The sequence below is a fragment of the Rutidosis leptorrhynchoides genome, chromosome 10, assembly GCF_046630445.1.
Source record: "Rutidosis leptorrhynchoides isolate AG116_Rl617_1_P2 chromosome 10, CSIRO_AGI_Rlap_v1, whole genome shotgun sequence".
NCBI classification, from domain to species: domain Eukaryota; kingdom Viridiplantae; phylum Streptophyta; class Magnoliopsida; order Asterales; family Asteraceae; genus Rutidosis; species Rutidosis leptorrhynchoides.
The window spans coordinates 15,246,120-15,264,808 of NC_092342.1; the positions used below are offsets into that span (position 1 = coordinate 15,246,120).

The following is an 18,689-nucleotide window of genomic DNA, read 5'->3' on the forward strand; positions in this document are numbered from 1 at the left end:
TTAGTTAATTCTAAACTTGTTCGCAAACAAAAGTTAATCCTTCTAACTTGAATTTTAAAATCAACTAAACACATGTTCTATATCTATATGATATGCTAACTTAATGATTTAAAACCTGGAAACACGAAAAACACCGTAAAACCGGATTTACGCCGTCGTAGTAACACCGCGGGCTGTTTTGGGTTAGTTAATTAAAAACTATGATAAACTTTGATTTAAAAGTTGTTATTCTGGGAAAATGATTTTTCTTATGAACATGAAACTATATCCAAAAATCATGGTTAAACTCAAAGTGGAAGTATGTTTTCTAAAATGGTCATCTAGACGTCGTTCTTTCGACTGAAATGACTACCTTTACAAAAACGACTTGTAATTTATATTTCTGACTATAAAACTATACTTTTTCTGTTTAGATTCATAAAATAGAGTTCAATATAAAACCATAGCAATTTGATTCACTCAAAACGGATTTAAAATGAAGAAGTTATGGGTAAAACAAGATTGGATAATTTTTCTTGTTGTAGCAACGTGAAAATTGGTAACAAATATATATTAATCATATCCTAGCTAACTTATATTGTATTATACATGTATTCTAATATATTATGCAATCTTGGGATACCATAGACACGTATGCAAATGTTTTGACATATCATATCGACCCATGTGTATATATTATTTGGAACAACCATAGACACTCTATATGCAGTAATGTGGGAGTTAGATATACAGGGTTGAGGTTGATTCCAAAAATATATATACTTTGAGTTGTGATCTAGCCTGAGACGTGTATACACTGGGTCGTGGATTGATTCAAGATAATATATATCAATTTTTTTCTGTACATCTAACGTTGGACAACTAGTTGTAGGTTACTAACGAGGACAGCTGACTTAATAAACTTAAAACATCAAAATGTATTAAAAGTGTTGTAAATATATTTTGAATATACTTTGATATATATGTACATATTTGTTATAGGTTCGTGAATCGACCAGTGGCCAAGTCTTACTTCCCGACGAAGTAAAAATCTGTGAAAGTGAGTTATAGTCCCACTTTTAAAATCTAATATTTTTGGGATGAGAATACATGCAGGTTTTATAAATGATTTACAAAATAGACACAAGTACGTGAAACTACATTCTATGGTTGAATTATCGAAATCGAATATGCCCCTTTTTATTAAGTCTGGTAATCTAAGAATTAGGGAACAGACACCCTAATTGACGCGAATCCTAAAGATAGATCTATTGGGCCTAACAAACCCTATCCAAAGTACCGGATGCTTTAGTACTTCGAAATTTATATCATATCCGAAGGGTGTCCCGGAATGATGGGGATATTCTTATATATGCATCTTGCTAATGTCGGTTACCAGGTGTTCACCATATGAATGATTTTTATCTTTATGTATGGGATGTATATTGAAATATGAAATCTTGTGGTCTATTGTTACGATTTGATATATATAGGTTAAACCTATAACTCACTAACATTTTTGTTGACGTTTAAAGCATGTTTATTCTCAGGTGAATATTAAGAGCTTCCGCTGTTGCATACTAAAATAAGAACAAGATTTGGAGTCCATGTTTGTATGATATTATGTAAAAACTGCATTCAAGAAACATATGTCGATGTAATATATTTCTATTGTAAACCATTATGTAATGGTCGTGTGTAAACAGTATATTTTAGATTATCATTATTTGATAATCTACGTAATGCTTTTGAAACCTTTATTGATAAAATAAAGGTTATGGTTGTTTTAAAAATGAATGCAGTCTTTGAAAAACGTCTCATATAGAGGTCAAAACCTCGCAACGAAATCAATTAATATGGAACGTTTATAATCAATATGAACGGGACATTTCAGTTTACGTTTACGAAAACCATGAGAATCAAGAGCGGTTTGTACCTTATCTAACGAGAAAGTCACTGAGGGAGACCTAACAAAACTCACACCAACTTTAACCGAAGAATTGTCGTTGCCACCATTCATCGTACCCGCTGCCATCGGAGAAGAATAACCAACCTCAACTACATCATTTCTAACACCTCCATCAATTCGACCAAAACTATCTCCACCACCAAAAACAAAGGGAATATCCGACTTATCCACCTCAGCATGACCACCACCGAATGGTCCCACGTTCGAAACCGTATCATTCACAACCTGCACAAAGTTATCTGAAAACGACGTCGCCTGAATTCTCTCCACAACCGACACGTCTGAAATCTCATTGACCCAAATATGCCCTTTAGCAATAGTATCGGTTATCATCGTTACCGGAATAAGTTCGTGGATATGCTTGACACAAGAGGTTTCAAGAAACACAAAAACAGAACCAAGGTTAACACCACCAGTCGAAGGATGAGCCACCTTCAACACTGTTCCCACTCTGCCCGCAACAGACCTAATGTTATCATCGGAAACAAATTTGCCCGGAAAACCTCTTAATTCTACCCAAACATACCTGACAAAAACATCCGCCTTAGAAGAAAACGGGATCACCAAGTCAAATCCAGACCCCAAACCCTTATCTAAAATGCTGGAATACGAAGCCCAATCTTTGCAGTCAATCACCCCAGCGAAGGACCCCAGCGAAGGACCCAACTTCATGAAATTAGAAATAGAAGCCTTACACAAAAAGAGGAAGTCCAGAACCTTGCACTCCTTCAGAGGAGCAGAATCAACAATCAAGACACTCAGGTTCATCCTATCGGCAACAAAACGATTAGAGGCAATCGTTACCGGCGACTCTGACCTACCACCACGACCGACCTGTCCACCATCTCGTTTACAAGGTCGTCCAACAAAAATTGGCTTACCAAAAACCATCGAACCGTTCATCTCTTCGATAGCAGAAGAAGCATCGTCAGTCTCTTCAAACGTAATGAAAGCAAATCGCCGAAAAGACCACGACTTGATATCTTTGATCGGCCCAAACTTCCCGAAAGTATCTTTGAGAAGATTGTGAGAGATCCTATCCAACCTTCCAATAAAAATAGTATCAGACATGTTGGACAGAAATTAGGGTTAGAGATAGAAAACGATAGAGAAGAAAAAGGAAAAAGATCCGCCAGTATCAAAAAGGGAACGGAAAAAACAAAGAAAGAAGCGGAAAAAGGAAAGACGACCGGAAAAGCTTCCGACAGAAGTGATCGGAAAGACAAACCTAGTCAGAGAGAAAAATTGGGGGTTTATTTTTTGAAAATAAAGGTTACAGTTTATCCACAATCAGATTGAAAATGAAGATGAGATGGTGAGGAGGTTTAAAAGCCACCGGAAAAGTAGTTCTGAAAAGGTGAAAACAAATCGGAAGTTATGAAAAAGGAACGTTATCGGCCAAAAAAGTGAATGGCCCGCATTTGAAAACAGAGAGAAAAAGAGTGAGGCCTAATGATACCACGTTCTAGTACGGAGAAAAAGAGTGAGGTCTTTGCATCTTTCTATCCTAGAGCATAAGCTGAGGTGTAAAGATGTTTTCCAAATTGGGTAAAAACCTCTGCTTTCTTATTGCAAGAACAACTATATACATTATTTTCTGAAAATATCAGAGATTATGAAAACCACTCAACAATTTAAATAAATACCTAACATTATGTAATATTTATTTTCTGAAAACCAGCTATGTATTTTATTCTTGTGGGCATACAAGATGAGCCCAGAAATTATTCTGCATCACTTGACTTTTTGTGAATTATACCTCTTTAGGCATCGAATGTGTGGTTGTAACATTGAATATAACAACTGTTTGTGTCGACTTAAGTTAACCGAATCTGTTAATGGATCAAGATATGTATTGCTAGATGTCTTTTTTTTTTTTTTTTTTTTTTTGAACGGCAATTTATATTATAAACTCGAAAATTACAAAAGTTTCTCACAAGATGTTAAACATAACGATACCGAGCTAGAATCCTATTGCTATGTGTCTTGATTGTTACACATGGCAGGGTGGTGCTATGTTTGAAGCACAGGTTGTGTCTGATTAATACGAATTTATATCTCTCATCATATTTGAATAAATATTAAAAAGGTGTTAGCTTTTGTTTTAGGACTACTGACATCCAAAATGAACAAGGATTGATCTCATGAATCTGTGTGTGTATTTTTATATCAAATGGGTGTAGCCTAAATCAGTTATATGTTTAAAATTTTTAATTAAGGTATATTTTGCGAAACATGAGTACAATTCAAACAAATACAGTATTAGATGCTTACGTCTTTATGTCAACCTTAGATTTGTAAAGAATAATGATATGGTGGAAGAATCTGCAGAACTGGCTCAAAACAATTCGAAGAGCCATATTATTATGTCCTATCGAAATGCGTAATCTTATGCTGATACGTACAACTCCAATATGTATCTGCGTTGAGTTTTATGAATATTTTTCGAAGGCACATAATACTTAAATGATTATATATGAATCTCCAAGTGTATTATTAGACTAATTTTTATTATATACTACGGAGACAAACTGGAAAATGCCTGGGGTCATTTGTACACTTGGTGTGATGCTGCATCTATGCTTGAGCACTAGATTCAAATCGCGTATGAAAAGACGTTTTAGGAATAAAAGGAGCATTATATTATGCTTACATACACCAATAATACATGCCAATTTTTCTTTTTTTAAATCTACTGTCCTTTCACTTGGAAAAATTATGAACATATCTGTATTTTGAGATCAGATAGATTGAAGCTATAAAAGGTTACGTATGGATCGGTACAACTGAACTATATCAAGATCATGACTTATCCTAGAAGAATCGGTTGCTCGTTGTGATTGGCCATACATATCTTTTGTAAAATGAATAATTTTTCGAATTCTTGTAACTTTACTGCGATTCTTAAACAATAATCGTAACCAAGAATAATAAAATAGAACCTTTTATGAGCGATAGATTCTATTGGATAGTGACCGCACATAGCTAGAGTTTTCAATGCCGGTTTTTTCTATTTTCTTGGAAACATGATCCCAGATTTTACACTAAACGATAACTTGTCGACAAGATTATTTTAATATTCTCTTCAAATAAGCAGTAGGCGTAAGAGATAAATAGTAGCAACAGTGGTGGAACTTAAACCTGACTATAACAGAGGGGTGAAACTAATGGCATGGGGTTAGTGTAACGATCCTAGATTTTCCAACGTTTACTTATTAATATTTATTATTAATGCTTGTGATTTAATGAATGTATTTCTATACATTTACTTGTTACCATACATGAATTTTAATTGTCCGACACGTCTTTGTGACACATGAACTTTTCACGAATAATATTCTGGATATTATTTACATACATGGTTAATTATTATTAATCATTTTTGATTAACTAAGGTTACTAGTTAATTACTTGGGCTTTATTGGATTAATTTGATAATTACTTAAACTTGGGCTTTTATTAATGTTAATGGGCTTAGAAGCCCACCCTACATACTTAAATGGATTAGTTAGCCCATCCTATATGCAAGTATCATACTTAGACTAAACTAGATTAATTATGTTGTGAAGAATCTAGTTACTTGTTCCATTACATCTAGTTCCCATGCAAGCTAACCTTATTTCCATTTTTTTGAGCCTTTACATGCATGAAACTAGTGGACTAATCCCTCCCCCCTCCCCTTTTGTAAACCGTCGGCCACCTAGGGCCAAGAGGGAGTTCAAAATTTTTTTTTTTTTTAATTACATATTCACTTATACTCCTTCACTTCTCACTCACACACTTACTTGCATTTTTCTCTCAAACTTTTTCTCTCATTTCTCTCTCAAATTTGTAAGTAACAAAGCTTTGTGTTCTTCCTTTTCTTCTCTCAAAAACCGAAACCAAGCACTCATCATCATCATTCTTTTGCTTGCTTGTTACTTGTTCTTGTTGTGATTACTTACTTGTCTTTGTTAGTTATTTACTTACTAGTACAAGAATCAAACTTTCTAGTTTAATTCTTCATATTATCTTGTATTTACAAGAACATACAAGAACAAAACTTTCTAGTTTATGTTCTACACTTAATGTTTTAAAAGATTGTAAGTTCATGAATTATAATCATACTTGTGTTCATGATGTAAACTTAAAGTTTACTTTCTTAAGGATCAAAGCTTAGGCTTGAATCTTTCCAAGTATGAACAACCATGAACTTGTTACTTGTTTACTTAGTTTATTACTTCATTTCCTTGCATTTACAATTCGTGATTCTTGTGTTGTTGGTCAAGTGTTACTAGTTAACTTTGATCTCATTTTTCTTGAACTAAAGTTAACTTTAAAAGTTCAAGAACATGGAAGTATAACTTTTTAGTTATAACTTCATATACTTGTGAAAGATCTAAGTTTCTATAGCTTATGGTCTACTTATTTTGTCATAAACAAAAGCTTGAAAGCTTACATATACTTTACAAGATGAAAATCTAAGTTTTATAGCTTATGGTTTCATTTAAGTAAAGATTCAAGTGTTATTACTTAGGATTTAACTTAATAACTTTAGATCTAGACTTTTGGGTCTTGGATCTACAAGATCTAACTAAGAACTATGTTCTACAACTTAAGATCTTGATTAGTTAGTTTACTTTCAAGTTTGTAGCTTAATATTACTTTTAGAGTTCATGTATGTGTCGGATCTAAGATCTTGATGTAACTTTGGTTCATCAAACTACTTGCAACACTTAATTGAGTTGTGCTACTTATCTTAGACTTACACTTATGTTATGATGGTCAAAACTTGGTAAAGATGACGTAAACACATCAACGAGTTCTACACTTGAAGCTATATGCATCAAGGATGAGAACCGTGATGAACATCAAGCACCAAGAACCCACCGGAACCTACTGTTTACTGTTTTCTGGAACTGATCAGAATACCTGGGCTACTGTAAAGTTGATTTTCAGTTAGCACTGTTCGAGTAGATAATTTTTCGTTTAAGACTCGTCTTAATCCGAGTTACGGTTTAGGATCTATGGCCCTCCGAACGTCACTATGTCCTTTTAACGTTGTGCTGAAAATTCTGACCTACTCGCACTTAAACCGTCGCCACGGTCAAACGAAGACGAGTTTGGTTCTGGAATTTTTACAGCAACTAAAGGACTTATATACGGAGCCATGACCACTAGTCTCACCTTATTTCAGTAGGTATAGAGGCCGTGGTGACTGATCGAAGTCAGCCTTTGTTTTAAACTCTTTTCTAGAACGAAACTTACTTTATACTTTTGTTTGATGATGATTGATGATGACCTTACATACTTTTAAACCTATTGGGATGATTTACTGACTTAGTAACTTTTGACTTAGGTTGAGGACTTTCCGGACCTACATACTTGCTTACTTTTCCCGAGTCATACTTTACCACTACTTTACCATTGTGAGTTATAGCATCCCTCTTTACTTTAACTATTTTGGGAACTGAGAATACATGCGCATTTACGTTTTACATATTAGGCATGAGTACTTAAACTTTATATATATGTGGGTTATACAACGGCATAAACATTCCCTTTAGCTCCGTAACGTTTAGTCATTGGTTTTTGAACTGGTGAACGCGAATCTTAGATATGGATCCATAGGGTTTGACATCCCCACTCGGGCTAGTAGCGCTAGTATTTAACGGGTGTTTAATACTTCGTATACATACACACTTGCCAAGTGTACTTTCAGGGGGTTATAAACGTTAAGTTAGTTACCAAGTGCCCACGGTTAAACATATACTTTATCATACTGTTTTGAAACGCTCTTTGAAGCACTGAAATCTCGTGGCCTACCTTACATACGGTTATACTTAAACTATAGCTCACCAACCTTTGTGTTGACGTTTTTAAGCATGTTTTTCTCAGGTGCTTAAGGTTGCTTGCTTCCGCTGTTGTACTAGTCTTGCTGTAGACACCCGCTGCTTTAGAGATGTCACCGCATGAACGTTTATCTTGCATTCATAAACTTTAATACTTTTGAAACATTGATTTGTAACGACCTAAGGGTCACGCACTATTATCCTTGCTTCTATTCGTTGAAGCATACTTTTGGTTGTTAAACATTGATGTTGGTTAAGACATCACCTTTTATCATGAATGCAAACGTATTTTGAAATAGCATATAGTGTTTGACCTTGTAATAATCCTGTTGTTGATGGTCCGTACATGATGATTTAGTACGGGGCGTCACAGTTAGCATCAAACAAAACCTTATTTTTTAGTAATTTTTTTAATCCGGGTGGGGCGGGTTCCCCTTTCGGATACACTATCTTCTGCCCCAGTAGCAGTATCCATTAAGATAACACTTCAAGATTTTTTTCTTAATTATAGAAGAATATATCCTTACTTTTGTGTCCCCATCACCCAAAACATGCATGAAATGATATTTATCTGATAAAAGGAACATGATGACCTCATCTTAGTATAAATCTTTCGGTGATTAGACGATTATTCATAAATAATACGGGGTATCTTTAGGAGATTTGCATTGTGTGTAGGAAGCGATACCATGTGTCAACTTGTTTAAGCAAATCATAATAAGCATTATTCTTATCCAATAAGAACATATCTATATCCCATTTTGTATGCTTTTTCATCTTCCTTAGAGGATTAAACAATGCAATTCGTGATCATCGGTATCCCCTATATATAAAGCAACGAAACCTCAAAGTTTAACAAGATAAGCCTTTCAACAAAATCTTATATTTTACCATTTCACATTAACAATTTTCGATCGATCAAATGGATAGAGTAAAAGACTTGGCTTCCAAGAAAGCTGCAGTGATCTTCACCAAGAGTTCGTGTTGCATGTGCCACAGTATCAAGGCGCTATTTTATGAACTTGGTGCAAGTCCTGAAATTCATGAAGTTGATCATGATGCTGACATGGAGTGGGCCCTAAAACGGTTAGGTTGTAATCCATCGATCCCGGCAGTGTTCATTGGTGGTAATTATGTAGGCTCGGCTAGGGACGTCATTTCACTCCATGTAGATGGATCTTTGAAACAGAAGCTTATTGAAGCAAGAGCTATATGGTTTTAGCAAGTGATACCATAACAGAATAAAAACAAATACTATATCAGTTTATGTTATAGTGTTTTTTTTTTTTTTTCTTTTTTTTTTTTTTAGATTTCACCAACATCATGTTAGAATAACATGATTGTAACTGTACTAAGAGCTGTTGTTTTTTGCTTGCTCTCTTGTTGACTGTACATAAAGAAGTCACACTTTGTTAAGTATTGAGTTTTTGTATTCAAGATACATATTTTATTTGTGTTATAGTTTCTTAGGAGAAAAATGATAAATCATTAAGAGGTGATGTTTCTATACTTTAAGATTAAAAATAACGCTAATTACATAAGATAATGTTGCCTAACTTTGGTCAAAGTATTTGAAAAGTTGGTACCTTATATGAAAATCTTGAAACTATGATGGTTATCTTCTGTTTTAGAAAGGGTTAGTAACTGAAAAGAGAAAACTTGAGCAAAAATGGTCACCTTTTGATGAAATTATTATCCCTTATACATATTTTGTTGCTGCTGACCACTTTAAGACTCACTTGAGTTGGTGTTATGAAAATTGTGAGCGTTGACTTTTTACACACAAGTCTACCTAGTCATTTTTTTCATTGGGACCCACACATTATTTTGAATATCATGTTTAGTCCTATATTTTTGCAAATACAAATGTGAAAATGTGATTGAATGGAAGAGAACCAAGTACAGTTAACAATCATGCCATAGCCCTCACTGGTTAATGGTTCAAATAAAGAAATATTAATCCTGACCGTGTATTACTATTAAAGGAGGTAAAATGGGCGGGTCTAGCAGGTTGGGTATGAGTAGATGGTTTCAGATCAAAATGAGTAAACTATAAGTGCAGGTTAGGTCGGTCCAACCCGAAAAAGGTATCTTTTTATTACTTTAGTTTAGTAATATATTAATATGATAATGTGATTACAAAAAGTATCTTATTCCAAATTAGGAGGTTTTTGTGCGTTTGAATAAACTTTGTTGACCCTTTCCTTTTGTGACAATTTCCGTTAGTATAACCCATTTGGCCTGTTAAAGATACATTATAACCCAAATCGACCCGTATATAAGTAAATGGATCATAATTGCCACCTCTAACTACTACAACATCCCACAGGGCCTACGTGTCTCACGTTTCATTATTGTTGTCTATCCAAAATGAAAGTAAAAATAGTCCCATTTATAGTTGAGGCGCAAATGATGGCCTGGTGTTGAGGGTTGGATAACTGCTCAAAACGGGTCATTTTCAAGAACCAGTTTGTAATAAGCCGGATTGACCCACAGACACCTTCTGTCCATTTCTGAATTTCTCTAATGAATAGCTGATGCAAGATAAGTTTATTGCATAAACAATATAATTGTTTGAATATAAAAGTTATACAGAAGGTTGTATGCACGTAAAACATGTTTTTTGACAGACTTTTAATCTGTTTGATCCTTTAACATTATACTCCGTAGATCAATATAAACGTAAATTCACTCGTTCATAAGTAAATGGGTCGAAATCGCGACCTCTGATCTACATGTTGACACTTAAACAGATGGAAAGTCGTCTCTCTGTTATGACAACTTGCCCAACGCACCCACACTAGCGGAAGCGAGGATATAATTGTTTGAGACAAACTTGCTAGAAATAAAAAGAAATCAATATAAAGTAACTGATAACACTGCGATTTAACGTGGTTCGGCAAAACCCTGCCTACATCCACCCCAAGTGTCTCCTTTATTCTTATAATATAAAAGAACCCAGTACAAGAAAAAATACACTATGAGTTAACCCAAACCCAAGCCCCTTAAATTTTAGGATAAAATCTAAGTTTCCCGTACACACTTCTTTTACACTCCTTACACGAATAAAACTCTCAACCTCACAAAGAAAGGTTTTCGTTGATGTTACTGATCAACTCCCTATCTACTTTGTATACTTTGTGATACCCTCACAAATAAACACACTCCGTTGATAAACCCTATCAACTATGTTTTTCTCTCATTTGTGATATCTTGATCCTCTCTCTCTTGGATCACTTGATCCCACTTTTGGATGCCCAATATCCTTTCCAAGTCCATCTATTTATAGATGCACATATACATGTGAAAACATTAATGACATGCCGTCTTCTTTGACTTGAAACATCGAGAGCCGTGTATGCCTTGCAAACTCCAATTTGACAACTATTGCTAAACACCACATGTATACATTGTATCTTGACTTTTGAGCAAGGCAAATCAAACTTTTCTACAATGACTTCACACATGGAGAAGACAATTTCATTTTGATGTCTTTACCATGCAAAAGATAATTTCAATTTGTCTACTAAATGTGAGCCATCATATTGGACAATCGTCCAACAATCTCCACCTTGGCGAACATTTCATCTTCTCTGTCACCGAAAAAACTAACGTCGTACTTTTACCATTTGGCCTCCTTATCACCGCTGCACACACCTTGAATCACCTCGGTCCTGAACCACGATTCAAATAAACTGGCCAATAGTCATGTGCAGCTAACCCTGTCAACTTACCTAGTTGACACCGAAGAGGAATCTCGAATCTGTAGTGACCCGAACTTTTCCATGTTTATATATATATTAAATGAAATTGTTATTTACATGATTAAGTGTTTCCAACATGTTAAGCAATCAAACTTGTTAAGACTTGATTAATTGAAATAGGTTTCATATAGACAATTGACCACCCAAGTTGACCGGTGATTCACGAACGTTAAAACTTGTAAAAACTATATGATGACATATATATGGATATATATATATATATATATATATATATATATATATATATATATATATATATATATATATATATATATATATATATATATATATATATATATATATATATATATATAGTTAACATGATATTATGATAAGTAAACATATCATTAAGTATATTAACAATGAACTACATATGTAAAAACAAGACTACTAACTTAATGATTTTTAAACGAGACATATATGTAACGATTATCTTTGTAAAGACATTTAATGTATATATATCATATTAAGAGATATTCATACATGATAATATCATGATAATATAATAATTTAAAATCTCATTTGATATTATAAACATTGGGTTAACAACATTTAACAAGATCGTTAACCTAAAGGTTTCAAAACAACACTTACATGTAACGACTAACGATGACTTAACGACTCAGTTAAAATGTATATACATGTAGTGTTTTAATATGTATTTATACACTTTTGAAAGACTTCCATACACTTATCAAAATACTTCTACTTAACAAAAATGCTTACAATTACATCCTCGTTCAGTTTCATCAACAATTCTACTCGTATGCACCCGTATTCGTACTCGTACAATACACAGCTTTTAGATGTATGTACTATTGGTATATACACTCCAATGATCAGCTCTTAGCAGCCCATGTGAGTCACCTAACACATGTGGGAACCATCATTTGGCAACTAGCATGAAATATCTCATAAAATTACAAAAATATGAGTAATCATTCATGACTTATTTACATGAAAACAAAATTACATATCCTTTATATCTAATCCATACACCAACGACCAAAAACACCTACAAACACTTTCATTCTTCAATTTTCTTCATCTAATTGATCTCTCTCAAGTTCTATCTTCAAGTTCTAAGTGTTCTTCATAAATTCCAAAAGTTCTAGTTTCATAAAATCAAGAATACTTCCAAGATTGCAAGTTTACTTCCAAGTTTTCTAAATCCATTCCAAGTAATCATCCAAGATCAAGAAACCTTTGTTACTTACAGTAGGTTATCTTTCTAATACAAGGTAATAATCATATTCAAACTTTAATTCAATTTCTATAACTATAACAATCTTATTTCGAGTGGAAATCTTGCTTGAAATTGTTTTCGTGTCATGATTCTGCTTCAAGAACTTTCAAGCCATCCAAGGATCCTTTGAAGCTAGATCTATTTTTCTCATTTCCAGTAGGTTTATCCAAGGAATTTTAGGTAGTAATGATGTTCATAACATCATTCGATTCATACATATAAAGCTATCTTATTCGAAGGTTTAAACTTGTAATCACTAGAACATAGTTTAGTTAATTCTAAACTTGTTCGCAAATAAAAGTTAATCCTTCTAACTTGACTTTTAAAATCAACTAAACACATGTTCTATATCTATATGATATGCTAACTTAATGATTTAAAACCTGGAAACACGAAAAACACCGTAAAACCGGATTTACGCCATCGTAGTAACACCGCGGGCTGTTTTGGGTTAGTTAATTAAAAACTATGATAAACTTTGATTTAAAAGTTGTTATTCTGAGAAAATGATTTTTATTATGAACATGAAACTATATCCAAAAATTATGGTTAAACTCAAAGTGGAAGTATGTTTTCTAAAATGGTTATCTAGACGTCGTTCTTTCGACTGAAATGACTACCTTTACAAAAATGACTTGTAACTTATTTTTCCAACTATAAACCTATACTTTTTCTGTTTAGATTCATAAAATAGAGTTCAATATGAAACCATAGCAATTTGATTCACTCAAAACGGATTTAAAATGAAGAAGTTATGGGTAAAACAAGATTGGATAATTTTTCTCATTTTAGCTACGTGAAAATTGGTAACAAATCTATTCCAACCATAACTTAATCAACTTGTATTGTATATTATGTAATCTTGAGATACCATAGACACGTATACAATGTTTCGACCTATCATGTCGACACATCTATATATATTTCGGAACAACCATAGACACTCTATATGTGAATGTTGGAGTTAGCTATACAGGGTTGAGGTTGATTCCAAAATATATATAGTTTGAGTTGTGATCAATACTGAGATACGTATACACTGAGTCGTGGATTGATTCAAGATAATATTTATCGATTTATTTCTGTACATCTAACTGTGGACAACTAGTTGTAGGTTACTAACGAGGACAGCTGACTTAATAAACTTAAAACATCAAAATATATTAAAAGTGTTGTAAATATATTTTGAACATACTTTGATATATATGTATATATTGTTATAGGTTCGTGAATCAACCAGTGGCCAAGTCTTACTTCCCGACGAAGTAAAAATCTGTGAAAGTGAGTTATAGTCCCACTTTTAAAATCTAATATTTTTGGGATAAGAATACATGCAGGTTTTATAAATGATTTACAAAATAGACACAAGTACGCGAAACTACATTCTATGGTTGAATTATCGAAATCGAATATGTCCCTTTTTATTAAGTCTGGTAATCTAAGAATTAGGGAACAGACACCCTAATTGACGCGAATCCTAAAGATAGATCTATTGGGCTTAACAAACCCCATCCAAAGTACCGGATGCTTTAGTACTTAGAAATTTATATCATATCCGAAGGGTGTCCCGGAATGATGGGGATATTCTTATATATGCATCTTGTTAATGTCGGTTACCAGGTGTTCACCATATGAATGATTTTTATCTCTATGTATGGGATGTGTATTGAAATATGAAATCTTGTGGTCTATTGTTACGATTTGATATATATAGGTTAAACCTATAACTCACCAACATTTTTGTTGACGTTTAAAGCATGTTTATTCTCAGGTGAATACTAAGAGCTTCCGCTGTTGCATACTAAAATAAGGACAAGATTTGGAGTCCGTGTTTGTATGATATTGTGTAAAAACTGCATTCAAGAAACTGATTTCGATGTAACATATTTGTATTGTAAACCATTATGTAATGGTCGTGTGTAAACAGGATATTTTAGATTATCATTATTTGATAATCTACGTAAAGCTTTTTAAACCTTTATTTATGAAATAAAGGTTATGGTTTGTTTTAAAAATGAATGCAGTCTTTGAAAAACGTCTCATATAGAGGTCAAAACCTCGCAACGAAATCAATTAATATGGAACGTTATTAATCAATAAGAACGGGACATTTCAGAATCACCTCTTCCACCACAGTAGGATTTTCCTTCTCATCATCGTCTACCTTGGTCAAACATGTCCCAACATGTTCCCGACCTGTTTCCCACGTGCACGCTTTCAAAACCTTTGAGACACGAGTACATTTTGTACTCGCCACCAGACGATGTAAACCCTCATACTTCTCTCCCTTCATCAGGACCTTCACGCCATGTGTGATTTTCATAACTCTACCTACGACCGAATAGGCGTATCCTTGAGAATCCACCTAGCTTAAGAATATTAGATTCTTGCACATCTTTGGTGCGTACGCCACACCACCAAGCGTGTAAGCAACTCCGTGAAACAATTTTATTTTCACCATGTTAACACCTTCAACATCACATGTCGATCCACCACCTAAAGTCAGCACCCCAGCCTTCTTTAATATTAGCTTATCAAAATAAGCTTTCTTGGAACACACATGCATCGTATAACCCAAATCTAAAATCCATTCATCTTGAGCAGAAGTAGAACTTTTGGAGACCGTGAGAACATCTTCCAAATTAACTGATTCATTAACTGCTACTGCAGCTGATGAACCCCCAGATTTATCTTCGCCATTTTTCCAGAGTGAACAACCCTTCTTGTAGTGACCCCACTCTTGACATTTGAAGCACTGGAAACCCTTCACGCCGTCTCCAGATCTAGACCTACTGTTATCACTATATCTCTTCTCGGCAAACCTTCCCCTTCCATGACCAACCATAGCAAACCCATGCTCAAAATGGTCACTGGATCTTCGTCTCTAATCTTGTGATAAGATTACCGGTACTACATCCTCCATCTTTACAGTAGCCTTTCTGTAAAGAATAGTAGTGACCAAAATATCATACGAACTGGGAAAATAGGCAAGAAGAATAAGGGTCTTATCTTTTTCCTCAACATAAACCTCAACTTTTCAAGTTGATCCACCGGACCATTAAACACGTTCATGTGTTTACTAATATTCCAATCATCATCCGGCATCTGAAATGGCTCCACCTTAAATTGCATACGGCCTTTTTCCGCCATCTCCAAACAAAAAATATCCGATAAACCTGGATACGCTCTGATACCACTTGTTATGACAACTTGCTCAACGCACCCACAGTAGCGGAAGCGAGGATATAATTGTTTGAGACAAACTTGCTAGAAATAAAAAGAAATCAATATAAAGTAACCGATAACACTGCGATTTAACGTGGTTCGGCAAAACCCTGCCTATGTCCACCCCAAGTGTCTCCTTTATTCTTATAATATAAAAGAACCCAGTACAAGAAAAAATACACTATGAGTTAACCCAAACCCAAGCCCCTTTAATTTTAAGATAAAATCTATGTTTCCCGTACACACTTCTTTTACACTCCTTACACGAATAAAACTCTCAACCTCACAAAGAAAGGTTTCTGTTGATGTTACAGATCAACTCCCTATCTACTTTGTATACTTTGTGATACCCTCACAAATAAACACACTCTGTTGATAAACCCTATCAACTATATTTTTCTCTCATTTGTGATATCTTGATCCTCTCTCTCTTGGATCACTTGATCCCACTTTTGGATGCCCAATATCCTTTCCAAGTGCATCTATTTATAGATGCACATATACATGTGAAAACATTAATGACATGCCGTCTTCTTTGACTTGAAACATCGAGAGCTGTGTATGCCTTGCAAACTCCAATTTGACAACTATTGCTAAACACCACATGTATACATTGTATCTTGACTGTTGAGCAAGGCAAATTAAACTTTTCTACAATGACTTCACACATTGAGAAGACAATTTCATTTTGATGTCTTTACCATGCAAAAGACAATTTCAATTTGTCTACTAAACGTGAGTCATCATATTGGACAATCGTCCAACACTCTCCATGTATACTGGAATGGGATAATTATTGTGACTACAAAAGGATTTTTTAGGACCTTCATTCATTTTAGACTTGTTAGCAACGGAGATTTGGAGGCACAACGTATCGCACATACAAGATTCATATTTGTTATAGAATCAAGTTGGTGGGCATGTTATCAAGAATCATTTCCAGCTGAAAGAAGGCTCATTCTAAATCGTCGATTGATGGAATCTTAAAAAAAAAAAAAATGAATGGAATCAAACTCGTGGTACTTAGCTAATTAGCTTGCACGTGTCAATTAAATGTTTAAGTTAGCTTTATTGACTATCATTTTGAAGTGAACTACTAATTGTCTTCTAATCACTAAAATCGAAAGACATTTCAACCCTTGAAATTGGATAAAAGTCACATATGTAACCTCAATTGGTTCAGTTCTTAATGAGTTTAACAAAGAAGTTTAAGGAAATGCAATAAAGAAAATGAATTCACCTTGTTGCTTAATGTGTGGAAAAGAAAAAAGTATCCATCTTTCAAAAATACCTTTAGTAGTTTTCGAGCATCTAACTAAAGCATCTCAATTGAATGTGCTTGTTTAGAGAAAACAAGTCCAACGTTATAAATAGAAGTAAGGAGAGTTAAGAACCCCAAACATCAAACAAATCCCATATCTTTCTTCTCACCCGTTCTCCTGGTTCGCTCAACCATCGGATAAAAATTTGAATTTTGATCCGAGTGGTTAATTTGTGACACGTGGCATTGTTCATGGAGAAGATACAAACATTGACATCAGAGAACGCAATAGTCATTTTTAGCAGGAGCACGTGTTGCTTATGTTACGCCGTGACCATTCTGTTCCAAGAACTTGGAGTCCAGCCACTGGTTCATGAGTTAGACCATGATCCAGCGGGTTGGGAGCTCGAGAAGGCTCTGGTCAACATAGGGTGCAACTCTCCCCCTGTTCCAGCTGTATTCGTAGGTGGTAAATTTGTGGGGTCCACCAATGAAGTCATGTCGCTCCACCTCAGAGGAAACCTCATCCCACTGATCAGGCCATACCAGACACTGGCATAAAAATAGTGTCTGTACACAACACAATCCGAAGAAATTTAAGTTCTTGTCATGATCGTTACTCTTGTTCTAGTATTTGATTAGGTTTTTAATATAACTTAATTAGCATAAATGTGAAATAATATAATTAGTTGCTTTCAGTTTATGAAATAAGATGTTATAATTTGATCTTTTCATATGTGTTTGATGAACCAAAGGGTCTTTGGCCTAGCGGTATCGAGGAGCCCCTCTGACCTTGAGGTCATAGGTTCGACTCCTGTTTAAGAAATTATTCGTATAAAATTACGTAGGGTGCATGAAAAAATGTATTTGTTAAGTTGTCAGGACCTCTAATCTAGCCCAACTCCTCCAAGCCCGGTATTTAAGCCCAAAAGAGGTACCACTCTAAAATCAAATGGTGACGGAGAAAGTAGCGCATTAACTTATACATGCTTTGGTGGCTTTGGTTTCTTAATTGACAAAATTATGGTTTGTATGAAATATGCAGGTTAAGTCATTGAAATTTTTATTCGACAGCTGTGGTTTGCAAATGTTGCGTAGACAGTCTCCCCTCTAGCTGACGTTAAAAAGTTTAGTGATTGAACTTTTGCAATTTTGTACAAACCACAGGGACTGTCCTTGTAATTTTGTCTTCTTTATTTTTTGATGTGGTATATAGGTTTTGTAGCCAACATAAGTATTATCAGCTACTCAACCATCTAATACGCAGATACAAAATGTTAAACGTCGAAAAACAATCTAAAATACAGATGTATTACACGATTTCCGCATGAACATAAGGTAGCACAAGCTCTACCATTATTACATATTTTGACCTTATACATACTCGCTTGCGTAAACACACACACACACTAGA

At 34.4% G+C, this 18,689-nt stretch overlaps 2 protein-coding genes across 2 annotated transcripts; both read left to right on the top strand.

Moving 5' to 3' along the window:
* Nucleotides 1-8,634: 8,634 nt before the first annotated feature.
* On the top strand, nucleotides 8,635-9,195 carry LOC139872823 (glutaredoxin-C11-like). The gene has a single exon (XM_071860752.1). The coding sequence runs from the start codon at nucleotides 8,702-8,704 to the stop codon at nucleotides 8,999-9,001; it is 300 nt and encodes a 99-aa protein (XP_071716853.1). The 5' UTR covers nucleotides 8,635-8,701; the 3' UTR covers nucleotides 9,002-9,195.
* An 8,241-nt stretch (nucleotides 9,196-17,436) lies between these two features.
* Nucleotides 17,437-17,913, top strand: LOC139871848 (glutaredoxin-C13-like). The gene has a single exon (XM_071859597.1). The coding sequence runs from the start codon at nucleotides 17,528-17,530 to the stop codon at nucleotides 17,834-17,836; it is 309 nt and encodes a 102-aa protein (XP_071715698.1). The 5' UTR covers nucleotides 17,437-17,527; the 3' UTR covers nucleotides 17,837-17,913.
* Nucleotides 17,914-18,689: the final 776 nt, after the last annotated feature.